Here is a 17,337-nt window from a genome sequence, read left to right as displayed (position 1 = left end):
GGCACTCCACCCCAGACTATGGTCATTCCCTCACGAACTACATTTCCCAGAACTCACTGCCCAGTCTCATTATCCCTGATTGTTCTCAGCTGGTTCTCATTTCCTTGTCAGTCCCTGCCTATATGAGACTGGTTCATTCTGTCATTCATTGTGAAGTCTTGTATGTGTCACTACTTTATTTCTGAGAGCTCCTTTGATTATCTGTTCCCTGGTTTTGACCCTGTTGCTGTTTTTCTGGATTCATACAAATTTTTGCCTGTGTATGACCTTTGCCTGTTTTTAGGCTTCGATTGTGGATTATACAGGTGCTGGTCATATAATTAGAATATCATCAAAAAGTTGATTTCACTAATTCCATTCAAAAAGTGAAACTTGTATATTATATTCATTCATTACACACAGACTGATATATTTCAAATGTTTATTTCTTTTCATTTTGATGATTATAACTGACAACTAAGGAAAATCCCAAATTCAGTATCTCAGAAAATTAGAATATTGTGAAAAGGTTCAATATTGAAGACACCTGGTGCCACACTCTAATCAGCTAATTAACTCAAAACACCTCCAAAGGCCTTTAAATGGTCTCTCAGTCTAGTTCTGTAGGCTACACAATCATGGGGAAGACTACTGACTTGACAGTTGTCCAAAAGACGACCATTGACACCTTGCACAAGGAGGGCAGGACACAAAAGGTCATTGCAAAAGAAGCTGGCTGTTCACAGAGCTCTGTGTCCAAGCACATTAATAGAGAGGCGAAGGGAAGGAAAAGATGTGGTAGAAAAAAGTGTACAAGCAATAGGGATAACCGCACCCTGGAGAGGATTGTGAAACAATACCCATTCAAAAATGTGGGAGAGATTCACAAAGAGTGGACTGCAGCTGGAGTCAGTGCTTCAAGAACCACTACACACAGACGTATGCAAGACATGGGTTTCAGCTGTCGCATTCCTTGTGTCAAGCCACTCTTGAACAACAGACAGCATCAGAAGCGTCTCGCCTGGGCTAAAGACAAAAAGGACTGGACTGCTGCTGAGTGGTCCAAAGTTATGTTCTCTGATGAAAGTAAATTTTGCATTTCCTTTGGAAATCAGGGTCCCAGAGTCTGGAGGAAGAGAGGAGAGGCACACAATCCACGTTTCTTGAGGTCCAGTGTAAAGTTTCCACAGTCAGTGATGGTTTGGGGTGCCATGTCATCTGCTGGTGTTGGTCCACTGTGTTTTCTGAGGTCCAAGGTCAACGCAGCCGTATACCAGGAAGTTTTAGAGCACTTCATGCTTCCTGCTGCTGACCAACTTTATGGAGATGCAGATTTCATTTTCCAACAGGACTTGGCACCTGCACACAGTGCCAAAGCTACCAGTACCTGGTTTAAGGATCATGGTATCCCTGTTCTTAATTGGCCAGCAAACTCGCCTGACCTTAAAGAAAATCTATGGGGTATTGTAAAGAGGAAGATGCGATATGCCAGACCCAACAATGCAGAAGAGCTGAAGGCCACTATCAGAGCAACCTGGGCTCTTATAACACCTGAGCAGTGCCACAGACTGATCGACTCCATGCCACGCCGCATTGCTGCAGTAATTCAGGCAAAAGGAGCCCCAACTAAGTATTGAGTGCTGTACATGCTCATACTTTTCACGTTCATACTTTTCAGTTGGCCAAGATTTCTAAAAATCCTTTCTTTGTATTGGTCTTAAGTAATATTCTAATTTGGGATTTTCCTTAGTTGTCAGTTATAATCATCAAAATTAAAAGAAATAAACATTTGAAATATATCAGTCTGTGTGTAATGAATGAATATAATATATAAGTTTCACTTTTTGAATAGAGTTAGTGAAATAAATCAACTTTTTGATGATATTCTAATTATATGACCAGCACCTGTACTTTCAATAAATTCTGCGTTTGGATCGTCAACCTTCAGGTCTCGGAGCAGTCTCATGACAGATTTCAACATTGATAACAATTGATACTGATAACACTGATTTACTGTTTTTACTGTATTTTGGATCAAATAAATGCAGCCTTGGTGAGCATAGGAGACTAATTTCATAAACATAAAAAATCTTATCAACCCCTCATTTTTAACTATAATGTTAAACTAAACATCTGCTTCTTTTCAGATTTTACCAAGCTGAGGCATTGAGAGAGACTCAAACACATTTGTGCCAATTAAGCACAACAATTCAATAAGTAACAATCGCAATCATTCTTTCCATAGAGAAATCAATGTCTAGTGGTAACACGTAAATGTTTCAATAAGACTTATCATGACCTCTGAAGTTAAATGATTACTTGTGATTCTTCAGAAGCCAAAAGTCAGCCAAATTCATTTTTAAATTAAATCACTGTCACCATCATACTCCAATAAAGAATGATGCAATCGAGACAGTTTCCTAACTCAAACTTACACTATCTGAATAGTTTTTAATAAATTAAATATATTTCTATTTAAATAAACTTAATAAACATTGAAAGTCTCTTATGCTCATTAAGACTGTATTTATTTGCTCAAAAATACAATAAAAGCCAAAACACTGTAAATTTTTATTACAAATTACAAATCATTTAAAAATAAAATATATGATTTAAAGTGTTATTTATTCCTGTGATCATTACTCCTGTCTTCAGTGTCACATGATCCTTTAGAAATCATTAAAGCAACATTTCTTATTATTTTCAGTGTTGAAAACGGTTGTGCCGCTTAACATTTTTGTGGAAATCATGAATTTTTTTTCAAGAATTTTTTCCATTTTTTCTTTGATGAATAGAAAGTTCAAAATAACAGCATTTATTTGAAATAGAACCGTTTTGTGACATTATAAATGTCTTTACTGTCACTTTTGGTCAGTTGAATGCATCCCTCAAAATTTTGAACATTAGTGTACATATGGAAAAAATGGATGGGAAACATATTTCCAATAGCAAGGCTGCTAAGCATGTGGTTAAATGTGAAAGTGGAAGACGACTGAGTCAGATCTCTCTATAGGAGTAAAATCCTCTAATGACTGCTCCTGAAGATCCACTAAAACACACCTTTAAACAGTGAGAACTGGTTTCAGAAGCCCCAAAGATTCATTTAAAAACTTATTTAAAAGACCAAAACAATGAAATTAGAATTCATTTTTATGTGGCCCTTGCCAATGAAAGAAATTGGTCAATTTGTCTCCTGAAATGCCTGAAACTGTATGATCGTTTTCTGTCCTTTTTTTTCTTGTCAGATTGCATGTGATCTTTAGTCAAAGCAGACTGTACAACATCAACTGTCTACGATGCACACATTAGCTAAAACTCTAGTCAAGACTGACTGCACTGACGGGCCATTTTACTCCATCAATCCACGTCACATCCTCATTGACATGCACAAAGCCAAGAAAGCCTTTGTGAAAAGAAGGAATTTGTGCACTGTGAACTTGAGTTCATTTCGACATGATCATAATACGATGGGAATGCTAAATAACAAGACTTCTTATTTAGTCCCTAAAATTTGTCTCAGACAGCAAGAACTGTACTGTGTGCAAGCAGATTTAGACAAAGCAGAGCCTTTATTTGGCTCTGCTGGCAAAGTATAAAGTCCTTAGTTTTGTCCTGACTCGTTCCCAGTAGGGCTGGGCATACATACGTTTTCCCACATTCAGCAGTGGACAGGATGATGATGGCCTGAAGCTAGAACAGCTGGAGACCATTGGGACATTTGGCATTAAAGCAGTTTTGGGAGGCACGTGGTGACCTTGGAGTCATCCGGACTGAATCCAGTGAATAACAGATAACCCATGAGCAAGCAAGAGTCCTTACTCAGCTGATGAGGGAGAGCAAAAGAATTTGGAATGACAAAAAGTTTTAACCTCATTTGGAATGCCAAATCATTCACAGAAACAGACCTTGGAGCAGGTCATTTAAATAAAAATGTCATATTAAACAGAAAAGGGAAGTTTGACTTGACAAACTTTGAATGTTATTCTCTGTTAGGTAAAAAAAAACAATATGAGAATATGTTGACTTGACAAGCCAACACAATTATACACACTGTTAGTTTGGGAACACCACAATTTGGAAATTCTGTTTTTAATTCAAAACACGTGATCAGCGTACGAGACTGATAGGGAAGAGAAAGAGTCATTATTTTTGTTTTGTTTTTGTGCACAAAAAGTATTCTCGTCGCTTCATAACATTAAGGTAGAACCACTGTAGTCATGTTGACTATTTTAACAATGTCTTTACTACCTTTTTTGGGCTTTGAAATTGGTTATGATGTTGCTGTCCATAGGGAGGTCAGAAAGCTCTAGGATTTCATCAAAAATATCTTAATTTGTGTTCTGAAGATGATTGAAGGGTAATTAATGACAGAATTTTCATTTTTGGGTGAACTAACCCTTTAAGATTTATTTCAATTAAAAAATATATATACTTTTAATAGATTTTTAGTTAAAATTAACAACATTGAAAAGAATCTTCTTTCATAAATATAATAAAAAACGTACTGATCACTTTTGAACAGTACTGTATGTTGTATTGAAATTAACCAGGACATCAATTCTTATAATATAAAGGTGTGTTTTAAATAATGATTCAAGAGCAGTTGGGTGTTAATCCCATAGAATAGTCTGTATCAAAACAATCTGATAGAGCACACACACACACACACACACACACACACATCAAACCATGCATCTTACATGAGAAACACTTGAGAACAGCTCTGGGTTTCGACATCACACACGTAGAAACCTTCTTACAAAGGCTATGAGTGGCTGAGAGACACAAAACCAACATGGTCAATGGGAGAGAATAATCGTTGTGGTTCTTTGTTAACGGGTTAGTTCGCCCAAAAATGAAAATTCTGTCATTAATTACTCACTCTCATGTCATTCTAAACCCGGAAAAATTTTCATTCATCTTCGGAAAACAAATAAAGATCTTTTAGTTCAGTTACGCAACTACCACTTTGATGCTTCAAAAAGTTCATAAAGTGATCGTAAAAACTAATCCATATGAATTGAGCAGTTTAGTTCAAATTTTCTGAAGAGACTCAATCACTTTATATGATGAACAGATTTAATTTAGGCTTTTATTCACATATAAACATTAATCAACTCACACATCAGTTGTGGTAAACAGAAGCTCAAGCATGTTCGCTTTATGTGCAAGAACCAATGAGGTTTATTCTCGTGTTACGCAGCACGTTTGAGCTTCTGCAAGAACCAATGAGGTTCATTCTCATGTTACGCAGCACGTTTGAGCTTCTGCAAGAACCAGTGAGGTTCATTCTCGTGTTATGCAGCACGTTTGAGCTTCAGCAAGAACCAGTGAGGTTCATTCTCGTGTTACGCAGCACATTTGAGCTTCCGCAAGAACCAATGAGGTTCATTCTCGTGTTACGCAGCACATTTAAGCTTCTGCAAGAACCAGTGAGGTTCATTCTCGTGTTACGCAGCACGTTTGAGTTTCTGCAAGAACCAATGAGGTTCATTCTCATGTTACGCAGCACATTTGAGCTTCCGCAAGAACCAATGAGGTTCATTCTCGTGTTATGCAGCACGTTTGAGCTTCTTGTTCTCAAGCAGGTTCGGTTGAGCTTCTGTGTACGTTTGCTGATCAGTGTTTATACGTGAATAAAAGCCCAAATTCTGTTCATCTTATAAAGTGATCAAGTCTCTTCAAAAAATTTGGACTAGACCACTCAATTCATATGAATTAGCTTTACATTCTCTTTATGAACTTTTTGAAGAGTCAAAGTGGTAGTTGCGTAGCTGTCTATTGAGGGAAAGCTTTCAGATTTCATCAAAAATATCTTAATTTGTGTTCCGAAGATGAACGAAAGTCTTACAGGTTTGGAACGACATGAGGGTGAGTAATTAATGACAGAATTTTCATTTTTGGGTGAACTAACCCTTTAACGTCAATAAGCCCACACTCACTACTCTAAACTAAAGACAACTACACAGAAACTGCAATGGTGGTCCGTCAGAGGAGGCAAGAGAGGCTGAGCCTCTTGTATAATTTAGTCTACAAGACCCGTTGTGTTGAGCACCAGCAGGCCTGATGATGACTGAGAGCTGCTTTAAGTTTGTTTTTAACATCAGATGAACATAAATGATTCTATGATTCTCCTCTGACTCACCCATCCCTTTGGAGTGGTTGAAGTCTCCTTTAATGATCCTGCAGGATTTGCCATCACCATTGCAGACGCCGCATCGATCTTCTTTCGCAGATGAACCGATGATGCCATCACAGCCGATTTTCTGATGGAGGCAGAGTGAAAGAAGAAAAAATCAACTTCTATTTCATGATACATGAGTTACAAAAATGTAAATTACTGACTCATGAATGGCCTCTTGTCTTTATCTTATTAAGAGGAAAGCATGAAAAAGATCATTTCTGAACTCCCTTAAACGCCTCCATTGTAGTCTTTAGTTTTCTTCCGGGAACATATACATCACAATATGCCTCATTTAAATAATTCCCATCCAAGGCATATGCAAAAAAGGGGCGAGGCCTGGTTGAGCTGTGTTAGCAGTGTGTTGAAACTCAGGGTTATGGTAAAGGGCGTGACATTTCCGAAACACGCTCAAAGTGGTTGACCAATCACAACACACTGGTCCAGCCGACCAATCAGAGCACATTGCTCTTTTCAGAAGGAGGGGCTTCATAGAGACAGGAACTAAACAGAGCATTACTAACAGACTGGGAAGAGAGGAGCTGCAATGTGAAATATGTGAAAAATAAGTGTTTTGAACATTCAAGCATGAAAACTTACTTTAGTAGACCCTAAAAATAAAATCAAGATGTAACAGGGCATAAAAGGTCCTTTTTAAGAAAATAAATAGCATAAATAGTATCTGGAATCAAAGATGCTCTACTTATGATGTCGTTTTGGAGCTTGATTGACATCAAGTGTCATTGTATGAAAAGAAGCTTCTTTAAAAAACTGAACTCTACAAGGAAGAAAACAGTTTACAAAGGGTCAAAATATCACTCAATTGATTTCTCCATTCAGTAAATCCATTCATTGTGCTAAAATATCAAGCAAAGCTGGTTGTTGCCTAGTGTTAACACATCAGTGTTGAGCCACAATATACTTTTGATTTCTTTGGCACAACATCAAGTCACATAAAAATATAATAGCTCAAATGGTTGGATATCTTCAAACGCAACAAAACCATGCCTGAAAGTAAAAGCACCGACATATCATTTCAATCTTTAACGAATAATTTCAAAAACCTAAAGTAATTTCCTGCTGAAAATGTCATTAGTAAATTTTCTGTGGCAATCACCGCTGGTTTAACTGCTGTATTATCTGGATTCACAGGAAATCATTCTTCATTTCACTTCAGGAATGACATAGCGTGCAAACAGTGAGAACCGTTCTGATTGGTTGTACTTCATGATCGAATGCGTCATGTCCGCCCCATTTTTAGTGTGAACAAACTGGAATCTTTTCTGGTTAAGACACACTATAAATCAGTATACACCAGAAAAACAACTTTTGACAACAATAAGAAAATAAGGTATTACATTAAATGCGCTGAAAGAATCTTTTTGTGTGTGTGTGTGTGTGTGTGTGTGTGTGTGTGTGTGTGTGTGTGTGTGTGTAAATAATGTCCTGCTTTCATGAAATTCATGTCATCTCTGTTAGTGATTTTGTTCTTAATAGGCTCCCTTAAAAGTCTGAACGAAGTAGAATCGAATAAACAAATAGGAAAAGGTCACTGAAATCGTATTTTCACCAGAGGATCCTGGCGCTGATCATTCGTTCACTCCCTCTAGATGTTTCTGACACAAGAGCTACATTCAGACCGTGAATATGAGCACTATCCCCAAAACAGCAGTTCTGGGATTGTGGTCAGCACAAACCAGGACAGGATCTGACCCTGAATCTGCTCAGGCCAAGCGTTGTTTATATTATAGCATGAAGGGATGTAGTCAATGTTCAGGCCTGATGAATCCCTTCACTCACTTACAGTAACCACACATGTGTATGTTTGTTATAGTGCACACAGTAAAATCACTTCCAGACACTTTGACCTGTTTTTTTTTTTCAGTCCTGCTTTCTATTAGTGGAGGCGGCTTGGAGACTGTGACCTCCTTTCAGTCTTGTGCTCTTACTAGTGGCCACTGAGCAAAACTGTGGTTGACTGTAGAAACAGCGGTCGCAACTAAGCTGTGCAACTAAACTATGTGTCTTTTTCTGTCTGCACAACTTTCTCCGCCCGTCTCGTTCATTCTTTTCTTGCCTATTTAAACTCACTCATTCATGAGTCTTTCTACTTGACAAAATGTTTCTACAATTAAATGACATCAAACTTAATCAAAGACTATGCAATATTTTACTGTAAATCACTGTAGAATAGGATTGACGCAGAAAATGAACTGGTGAGGTATGATCTCACCCTCATCTTTGTTCAATCAATAGATCTTTTAAACTGTTCTAGTGAAAAGGAAGTAGAGCTCTGATCACCAAATTCAATAACTGTCTTTTTTATGCAAAAATCCCTCGTCATATCAATCTCTTCATATCCAAGTTTTGAATGCAAAGACAAGTGCAACTGTAGACGCGGTGTTAGACTGTGTATGGATCTGCACTTGGGATTCTAACCAGAAAAAGACCATCTGGGTATCTTTGGAATACTCATTTCAACATATAACAATGTTGGACACACTAATTCTAATTTCAAATACTATTTAGGATGGATAGTATGCAAATTGGGATGCAGCAGTACATAACACACTGAAGGGTTAGTTCAACCAAATATGAAAATTCTGTCATTAATTACTCACGCTCATGTCGTTTCACACCAGTAAGACCTTCGTTCATCTTTGGAACACAAATCAAGATATTTTTGATAAAATCCGATGACTCAGTGAGGACTCTATTGACAGCAGGTTAATTTACACTTTCAAAAACCCAGAAAGCTACTAAAGACGTACTTAAAACAGTTCATGTGACTACAATGGTTCAACCTTAATGTTATGAAGAGACGAGAATACGAGAAAAAAACAAAATAAGGACTTTATTCAACAATATCTAGTAATGGCCGATTTCAAAGCACTGCTTCATGAAGCTTTGAAGCTTTACAAATCTTTTGTTTCTAATCAGTGGTTCGGAGTGTCATGTGATTTCAGTAAACGAGGCTTCGTTACGTAATAAGTGTTTCGAAATTTCAATGTTTCACCACTGTGGGGTGTGACTTTGGCAGTTTGATACACGCTCCGAACCACTGATTAGCAACAAAAGATTCGTAAAGCTTCAAAGCTTCATGAAGCAGTGTTTTGAAATCGGCCATCACTAGATATTGTTGAATAAAGTTATTTTGTTTTTTTGGCGCACAATAAGTATTCTCGTTGCTTCATAATATTAAGGTTGAACCACTGTAGTCACATGAACTGTTTTAAATATGTCTTTAGTAGCTTTCTGAGCATCTGAAAGTGTTAATTATCTTGCTGTCAATGAAGGCCTCACTGAGCCATCGGATTTTATCAAAAATATCTTAATTTGTGTTCCGAAGATGAACGAAGGTCTTACGGGTGTGGAACGACATGAGGGTGAGTAATTAATGACAGAATTTTCATTTTTGGGTGAACTAACCCTTTAAAGTGATTTGAAATGAAAAGTGTCAGTAAAGACATTTATAATGTTACCAAAAATTTATATTTCAAATAAATGTTCTTTTGAACTTTCTATTCATCGAAAAATATTGTTTCTACATAAAAATATAATGCAGCATAACTGTTTTCAACATTCATAATAGTAAGAAATGTTAATTGAGCAAAAATCAGCATATCAGAATGATTTCTGAAGGATCATGTGACACTGAAGACTGAAATAATGATGCTGAAAATTCAGCTTTGCCATCATGGGAATAAATTACATTTTATTAAAATAGAAAATATTTATTTTAAATTGTACTAATATTTGACAATATTACTGTTTTTACTGTATTTTTTAATAAATGCAACCTTGGTGAGCATAAAAGACTTTAAAGGCTTCAAAAATCTCGTGAATACACACCTGACATTTTCCGCTCACACACAGGTCGCTCTCATAAGGTCCACATGGCGTCCCGTCCTGCACACGTTCGGCCACTAGTACCGGTGCATCACTGCCAATGGGTGTACAGTATAGAGCGCATGGCTTTTCTGGAAAAATAAAAGCATACACATATCTATAAATATGCCTTGCATGTACATGCATCATATTTAATGTGGGGGTTTATTCACAAATTTCCTTATGAATAAGTTTTATCGAATCTGCTCTGACAGTACATTGATGTGAAGGAGGAATACGTTTTTGTATTTTCAACTAGAACACATGAAGTGCACTCACGGTATTATTTGGTGCATATGTTCTGAGGAGTCTACTTAAGAAGATCACAAGCCTGTTTCTGAGTGACGTGTTGTGATTTAATAGCTGCCTCGTGCTCCTTTAGTCTGAAGAAGATGAAAGTTCCAGGGCCTTGTACTGATAGAGTGAATGTCTGTAAGTGACCCTTGAGTGATCAGAGTTTGGAGAGCCTGTGTTTGTACCAGTGTGAGAGAAAATAGAGAAAGCACTTTTGAGTGCTGCTGTTTTATTGCTTTCGTCATAGAGTGGAGGCATTTCAGGTGCGCAGGAGGATGTTTGCTGGTGTCTGTCTGTCTATCTGTCTATCTATCTCTCATATCGAACAAATTTTACAGATAGATAGATAGACTGGTAGACTGATTTAAATATATTTTTTTTAGTTTTAGTGCTTTAATTTAAACATATTATATTTCAGTTAGTAACATTTTATTTCATATAACCAAGGCAACATCTAATTAATTTTGGATGGATGGATGGATCTGACATTTGTTGGACAGCTGTAAAAATTCCACCCTTGGACAGACAATTAAATCAGTGCCTGATCAAGCATACCAAAACAAATATGTGTGAAACATGTTTGCATGATTCAGCTTATACTGTACATTGCCTTGAACCAAGCTTAGGCTATTTAGTGTCATTTTTGACACATTAAAAAAATAAACAAGCTGCATAGATGACAGGAGTGTTAGGATGATTAGGAGTGACAGCGAGAGCATTGAAACAACAAGAAGAATGGGTCAAAGACTTTCAGAAATGAATTTGGACTCTAACAGGGCATAACATTCCCTGTTGCTCATAAGCTGCCTGGTAATCAAGTGAACGTGTCCTTGACAAGAGCTCACAGTGTGAAATTACATAAGTGCTGTTTTTAATCGAGATCAGACAGATTGGTCACTTTCTCGCTCTGACACTAAACTGCTCTGATCTCCTGGTACTGAGGCCTCTATAAACAAACCAAAAATGGATATATGCTAAATGAATGAATGTAAATGTATATGTAACTAATGTATATGTGCATTTCTACCATAAAAAGAGGATAGTATAGTACAGAACAAAGAGATATAGAGGCAAGAGACCAAGAGGATGTTTCAAAGAACATTTAGGCATTGTTGTGGTCTTAGATTTCAGGACTACACTGTATTGATTATAACTACACGGATAAATACTCTACTAGAGGTATATTTTTAGTCTTACCATCGTCGATCACAGCTGACCACATCTGGTTTTTCTTCTTAATAGCCTGGCGGTCATGAGACTTACACTGCTGGTCTCTAAACGTGGGCAGACCCTTTGAACAAGGCGGCCCCTCGCACACTTTGTGCTCCACGCTGGCCTTCTGACAGTACTTCCCTCCTGGACCGGGCCTGGAGAACCAGAACCACAAGAAATACAGTCATACGTACTGTTCTATGACCTAAACATGAATTCTAACCTAAAAAGACATAATATAAATATCATTGTACATCATCTGTAAGGTGATGATTGAGAAGAAGAGATGTGAGGAGAGGCAGTCACTCCATGACAGAGGTCAGTCTAAAAATGACTGAGGGAAGGTTTTTCCTTGATCTTCAGGACCCCTAAACCTTTTATTACAGCATGTTTCACTGGCTTTAATGATGACAGCTGACAACATAACAGTCTAAAACCTGTTCAGTAACATGTCTTCTTACACTCTCACAGTCTCCATCATGTTCCATCGTTCAATCTGTCTCATTTTCTCTGTGAGTCTCTCCAAACTGTCTTATTTCTCAACCTGCCTCTTATTTTAATGAGTTTGCAAGGCAGAACTGTACCGATATCTCTCCATCATTCTAGTTAGACATTGTTTTAAAGCTTTAAACCTGAATTAAACTTCAACACTTAATTCAGCCCCAGGCGCTTAACGAATAGACCATTTACACTATCATTCAAAAGTTTGGGGTCGATAAGATTTTTGTTTGTTTTTGAAAGACTCTTATGCTCAATAATTCTGCCTTTTTAAAATCAAAACTACAGTAAAACAGTTATATTGTGAATATTTAAAATTACTGCTTTCTATTTTGAATATATTTTATAATGTAATTTATTCCTGTGATGCAAAGTTGAATTTTCAGCATCATTACTCCAGTCTTCAGTGTCACATGATCCTTCAGAAATCATTCTAATATGCTGATTTGTTGCTCAAGAAACATTTCTTATTATTATCAATGTTGAAAACAGTTGTGCTGCTTAATATTTTTGTGGAAACCATGATAATTTTTTAGAAAGTTCTAAAGAACAGCATTTATTTGAAATTGAAATATTTTATAAGATTATGTCTTTACTGTCAGTCTTTTGTATGATTATGTCATTTAACAGAGCAGGGAAACAGAAACTAAGGGAAACAGAACAGTATATCAAAATAAGAGTCCGTAGAAATTAAACATAACTGTAACAGTACTGCCCCCTCCCAGAAGGCACGTTCTCACGCCATAACAGATGGTTCAAGGGCGGAGGGAGGGAGGGGGCTTTGGAGGGGAGTGCGGAGCTGGTGATGGACAAGGACCAGGAGGCAGCGAGAGACACCATGGTGGAGCCGACGGTGGGAGCAGCCAGGGTGGATCTTTGGCGGAAGGGCTGGACGGAACCAGGGGACCAATCAATGAGGCCAGAACCAGGGTGCCTAGAGGAATCTGCGCAGCAGAGAGGCCGACCGACCAGGGCTACATCCACGACCCGGAATCCCAAGGCAGGGCTGCTGGCTCAAAGGACCGAGGCGGAGACGGGGACTGGCTGGGGCGACAATGGAGCAAGCAAGTATGATGGGGAAACCAGAGGAAGGGAGGAGCCCAGTGGAGCCAAAGTGGACCCGGAAGTCCATGGTGGAAGATGAGTGACGACCGACCGAGGTTGATCCGGAGGGACGGGGGATCACGCCAAGCTGGTGGAGGGGAAGCCCGGGGTAGAGCTGAAGAGACACACAGAGCTAAGGGTGGGGGCAGAAACGAGGAGCTGGACAACACCAGTGGAGCCGATGAATCCAGGGGACTGGGCATAATCAGCAGAAGAGATGGGACCAAGAAGACAGGCGGGAATATCGGAGGGAGCAGATTTCCGGATGGGACCGGCAAAGAAGGCGAAGGTTCAAGGGTGGGGACTTGGAAGGGAACTGGATCCGTGGACCACAAATCTATAAAGCAGATTTCCACTCCTGGCTCTGGGATGGACTGAGTAGTGTGCGTAGACTCCGGGACTCTGATGTTAGCTGGCTCTGGCTCCGGGGCGGACTCGGTGGCTGTCTCTGGCTCGCAGACAGGGAAATGGGAATCACTGAGCAGGAGCACCCAAGTACTCCACCAAAGGCCGTTGCTCGAGGAGGAGGATACGCAACGCTGGTGAGTCCATGTTTTTTCTTCCTTTTACTCATTTTGAGAGTCGGTTATTCTGTAACATGTCAGTGCAGTAGGCAACATGCACAAAATAGGAATATTCAAAATTGACTTTAAAGGGTTAGTTCACCCAAAAATGAAAATTCTGTCATTAATTACTCAACCTCATGTCGTCCACACCCGTAAGACCTTCGTTCATCTTCAGAACACAAATTTAGATATTTTGATGAAATCCGAAAGTTTTTTTTATTCTCTATTGAAAGCAACGAAGCTTGTTGAATAAAGTTGTTATTTTTGTTATGTTTTTGCGCACAAAAAGTATTCTTGTCACTTCATAATATTAAGGTTGAACCACTGCAGTCACGTTGACTATTATAACGATGTTTTCACTACTTTTCTGGACTTTGAATGTGGCAATTTCATTGCTTTCAATAGAGGATAAAAAAAAAACCTCTCGCATTTCATCAAAATACCTTAATTTGTGTTCCGAAGATGAACGAAGGTCTTACGGTTGTGGAACGACATGAGGGTGAGTAATTAATGACAGAATTTTCATTTTTGAAATTTAACCCTTTAATAATAAACAGAGGAGGATAGGCAGGAGATAAACGCATTACAAAAAGACAATAACCTACAAAGGACTGAACTGAACAGGGAGTATATATGTTGGAGATAACAATGAACTAAATAAGACAAAGCTGATAATTATAAGTAACCACAGAAACTAACAGGGTAATGATCAGAAACCAAGGAAACCAAAACTAAACAGAGCAGGGAAACAGGAACTAAGGGAAACAGAACAGCATATCAAAATAAGAGCCCATAAAACTAAACAAAACCATAACAGTGTTGATCCAATCAGAATATTTGCATATTAAATTGTAATTGGTCTTCTTTCTAGCATCTATCTACAATCAAAATAAAAATTGGTCTTACACACAACACAAAACCTGCAACCTAAACTTACTTAAAACTTTAACATTCTTTAATATTTTAAAAAACTTTAATATTCTTGCAAGAACTGCTGCTTCTTTCAAATCTAGTTTCTTCTTCACACTCTTTCTTTCTCCTTTTCTGCTACTTAAAAACAGAACGTGACTTGCAAGTCAGTCTTATTTTTCTTCCTAGATTCTCTTCAGTTTGCTTGAAGCAGCTCCAAGTGTTTTACGATCCAAGGTGGACATATGCACAAAAGAGCGATTACCTCACAAACACAGCACGAGACGTTACAAGCGTCCAAAACAAAAACGCTCGTCTTGGACCATCGTTCACAAATTGCATGCTGTTCTGCGCTGGAAATAACTGGAGAACTTTGAATTATTACATCATGTTTTAAACACACACACACATAGACACGCAAAAAAACTCTATAACAAGCTCTCTGGCGAGCTGTCAGGCATTGAGAAATGACACTCGGAGAGAAACGGCATCATTAGATGAAGGAGGAAGAGTGAGAGGAAAGCTTGTTTCTGCCAAAACACAAACAGGATTATTGTGGTGCATTGTGGATTTAGATGGTGAATGCGTTTGCAAGGAGTCAAATCATCACCAGACCGGAGCAAGATTAGATTACAGCCTGTTTGTTCACAATAGTTTTGCACAACTAGTTAGTTTTGTATAGTAAACAGCAACAGACACGAACAGTAGTGGCTAAAAGTGATGTCTGGCCTAGGAAAAATTACATCTTCACCCTTTAACCAACAAAATATTAATAACTGATTATGTCATAGTCAATGTATGCTTTTCTGGAAGCTTTTTGTTTTTCTAAGCATTTTTTCTATGCATTTTTCTATGAAAAATAATTTTCTCTGATAAATAACCAAGTTTAGTGTTTTTTTTTTCTTCCCTCATATTTAAAATATTTTAAAAATACAAAACATTTTCCTTATATTTTGATGGTTTAATTGAACTTGTAGGGTAATTAAAAACAAATATGCCCTCAGGACATCACTTTTGGTACCTACTGTATATCTGGAAACATGTGAGAGTAAAGCCCGCTAAAGCTGGATGGTGAATGATGAGTTATTTACATCAAGTACACACTGACCTGCTGACTACTTTCCTGAACGACTAGTCAACTAGTAAAAATTAGTAGTCGTGCAAGACCTAGAGAGAGAAAGAGTGATTTAAAGGCTTACGGGGGGTTGTCACATTTCCTCTGTCTGAAGCGCGCTCCTGTGCCACATGTTCGGCTGCACATGCTCCATGTGCTCCATGGACTCCAGTCTCCATCCACATGCTGTGGGATGGGCGTCTTACTGACACACTCACCAGCCCTGCACCACTGACACACACAAACACATTAATCCAGTTAAATGAGAACATACCACAGATTCATGTTGTTTTTTAAAAAAGGTTCATTACAGGCAGTGCTGTGTTGATGCTCCACAAACATTACAGTTTTGTTCTAAACTTCTAACCATATTTCATACACTAATGCAATGATGAATTTTACGATGTTTTAAGAAATTCAAGATGAAAATCTCCCTTTGATTTACAATACTGTTCGAAAGGCTGGGATCAGTACGTTTTTTTTTGTTTTTTTGTTTTTAGAAATAAGTCTCTTATGCTCACCACGGCTTCCTTTGTTTGATTAAAAATACAGTAAAAACAGTAATATTGTGAAATATTATTACAGTTTAAAGTAACTCTTTTTCTGTTTGAATATATTTTAAAATGTAATTCATTCCTGTGATGCAAAGCTGAATTTTCAGCATTATTACTCCAGTCTTCAGTGTCACATGACCCTTAAGAAATAATTCTAATAAAAAATTTTTAAAAAATTATTATTAATATCAATGTTAAAAACTTCATGTTTTTTGTGGAAACCGTGATTTTTTCAGGATTCTTTGATGAAATGAAAGCTCAAAAGAATCCGCACACATCAAAAATATTTTTGTACTGTGACTTTTGATCAATTTAATGCATCTTTGTTGTATAAATGTATTCATTTATTAATTTTGTTTAAAAAAAAAAAAACTTTTGAACGGTGGTGTACATTGATAGATGGCTGTTTAAAATGTAACCAACATCAATGACGTTTGCATACTGGAATACAATTGGTCATCTATCTTACATTTATTTGCTTTTTAACACCCTGTAAATTTCTCTCATTATAATAAATGAAACTGTCCATGCGTTTGTTGCACCTCCAGTCTGACATTTTTGACCTGCTGCACAGCTGTTTTTACCCATAGTATTGGTTGTTTTTAGCTTAAAAGTAAATCATTTTAATAATGGCCATTTTAATAATATTAAAGATAAATAGGTTACCTTGTCAGCTCCACATTCTGTGCCGTCCAGCGGTGGATCTAGTTTGGTCTTACATGACGTGTCTCCTTCCACCAAACACCAGAGACCCGCACACATCAGGTGCTGAAACAGACACAGTTTAGAATCATGTGGACAGCACCATAACAATTTAAAACGCCTTTAATAAATTGCTGGTCTTTTTTTAATTTTTATTTGAAATGAATGTTTTATTTTTGTAATTTTTATTATTATTATTTATCAAATGAAAACCAAATGAAATGCATCAAATGAAACAAGGTATCACATGGAAAGATTTCAGATGAAAAATTATTAAATATTTTTTGCATATAAAAATGTCTTTGCTACACGTTCCACCATTAATTGAAACATGAG

General features: G+C 37.6%; 1 protein-coding gene across 1 annotated transcript in view; it reads right to left on the bottom strand.

The window, feature by feature from the left end:
* Window positions 1-17,337, bottom strand: part of adamts17 (ADAM metallopeptidase with thrombospondin type 1 motif, 17) — a 139,736-nt gene that overhangs the window by 43,580 nt on the left and 78,819 nt on the right. Inside the window, exons 11-15 of the mRNA XM_051901545.1 lie at window positions 16,966-17,067; window positions 15,831-15,976; window positions 11,540-11,709; window positions 10,013-10,140; window positions 6,125-6,245 (exon numbers count right to left, since the gene is read on the bottom strand). Coding sequence (XP_051757505.1) covers window positions 6,125-6,245; window positions 10,013-10,140; window positions 11,540-11,709; window positions 15,831-15,976; window positions 16,966-17,067 — 667 coding nt within the window. The remainder of the gene's footprint in view (window positions 1-6,124; window positions 6,246-10,012; window positions 10,141-11,539; window positions 11,710-15,830; window positions 15,977-16,965; window positions 17,068-17,337) is intronic.

This window comes from Ctenopharyngodon idella, chromosome 7 (assembly GCF_019924925.1).
Source record: "Ctenopharyngodon idella isolate HZGC_01 chromosome 7, HZGC01, whole genome shotgun sequence".
Classification (NCBI taxonomy): Eukaryota; Metazoa; Chordata; class Actinopteri; order Cypriniformes; family Xenocyprididae; genus Ctenopharyngodon; species Ctenopharyngodon idella.
Note: the sequence above shows the minus strand (reverse complement) of the source record. Positions and strands in the feature narration are given on the sequence as shown.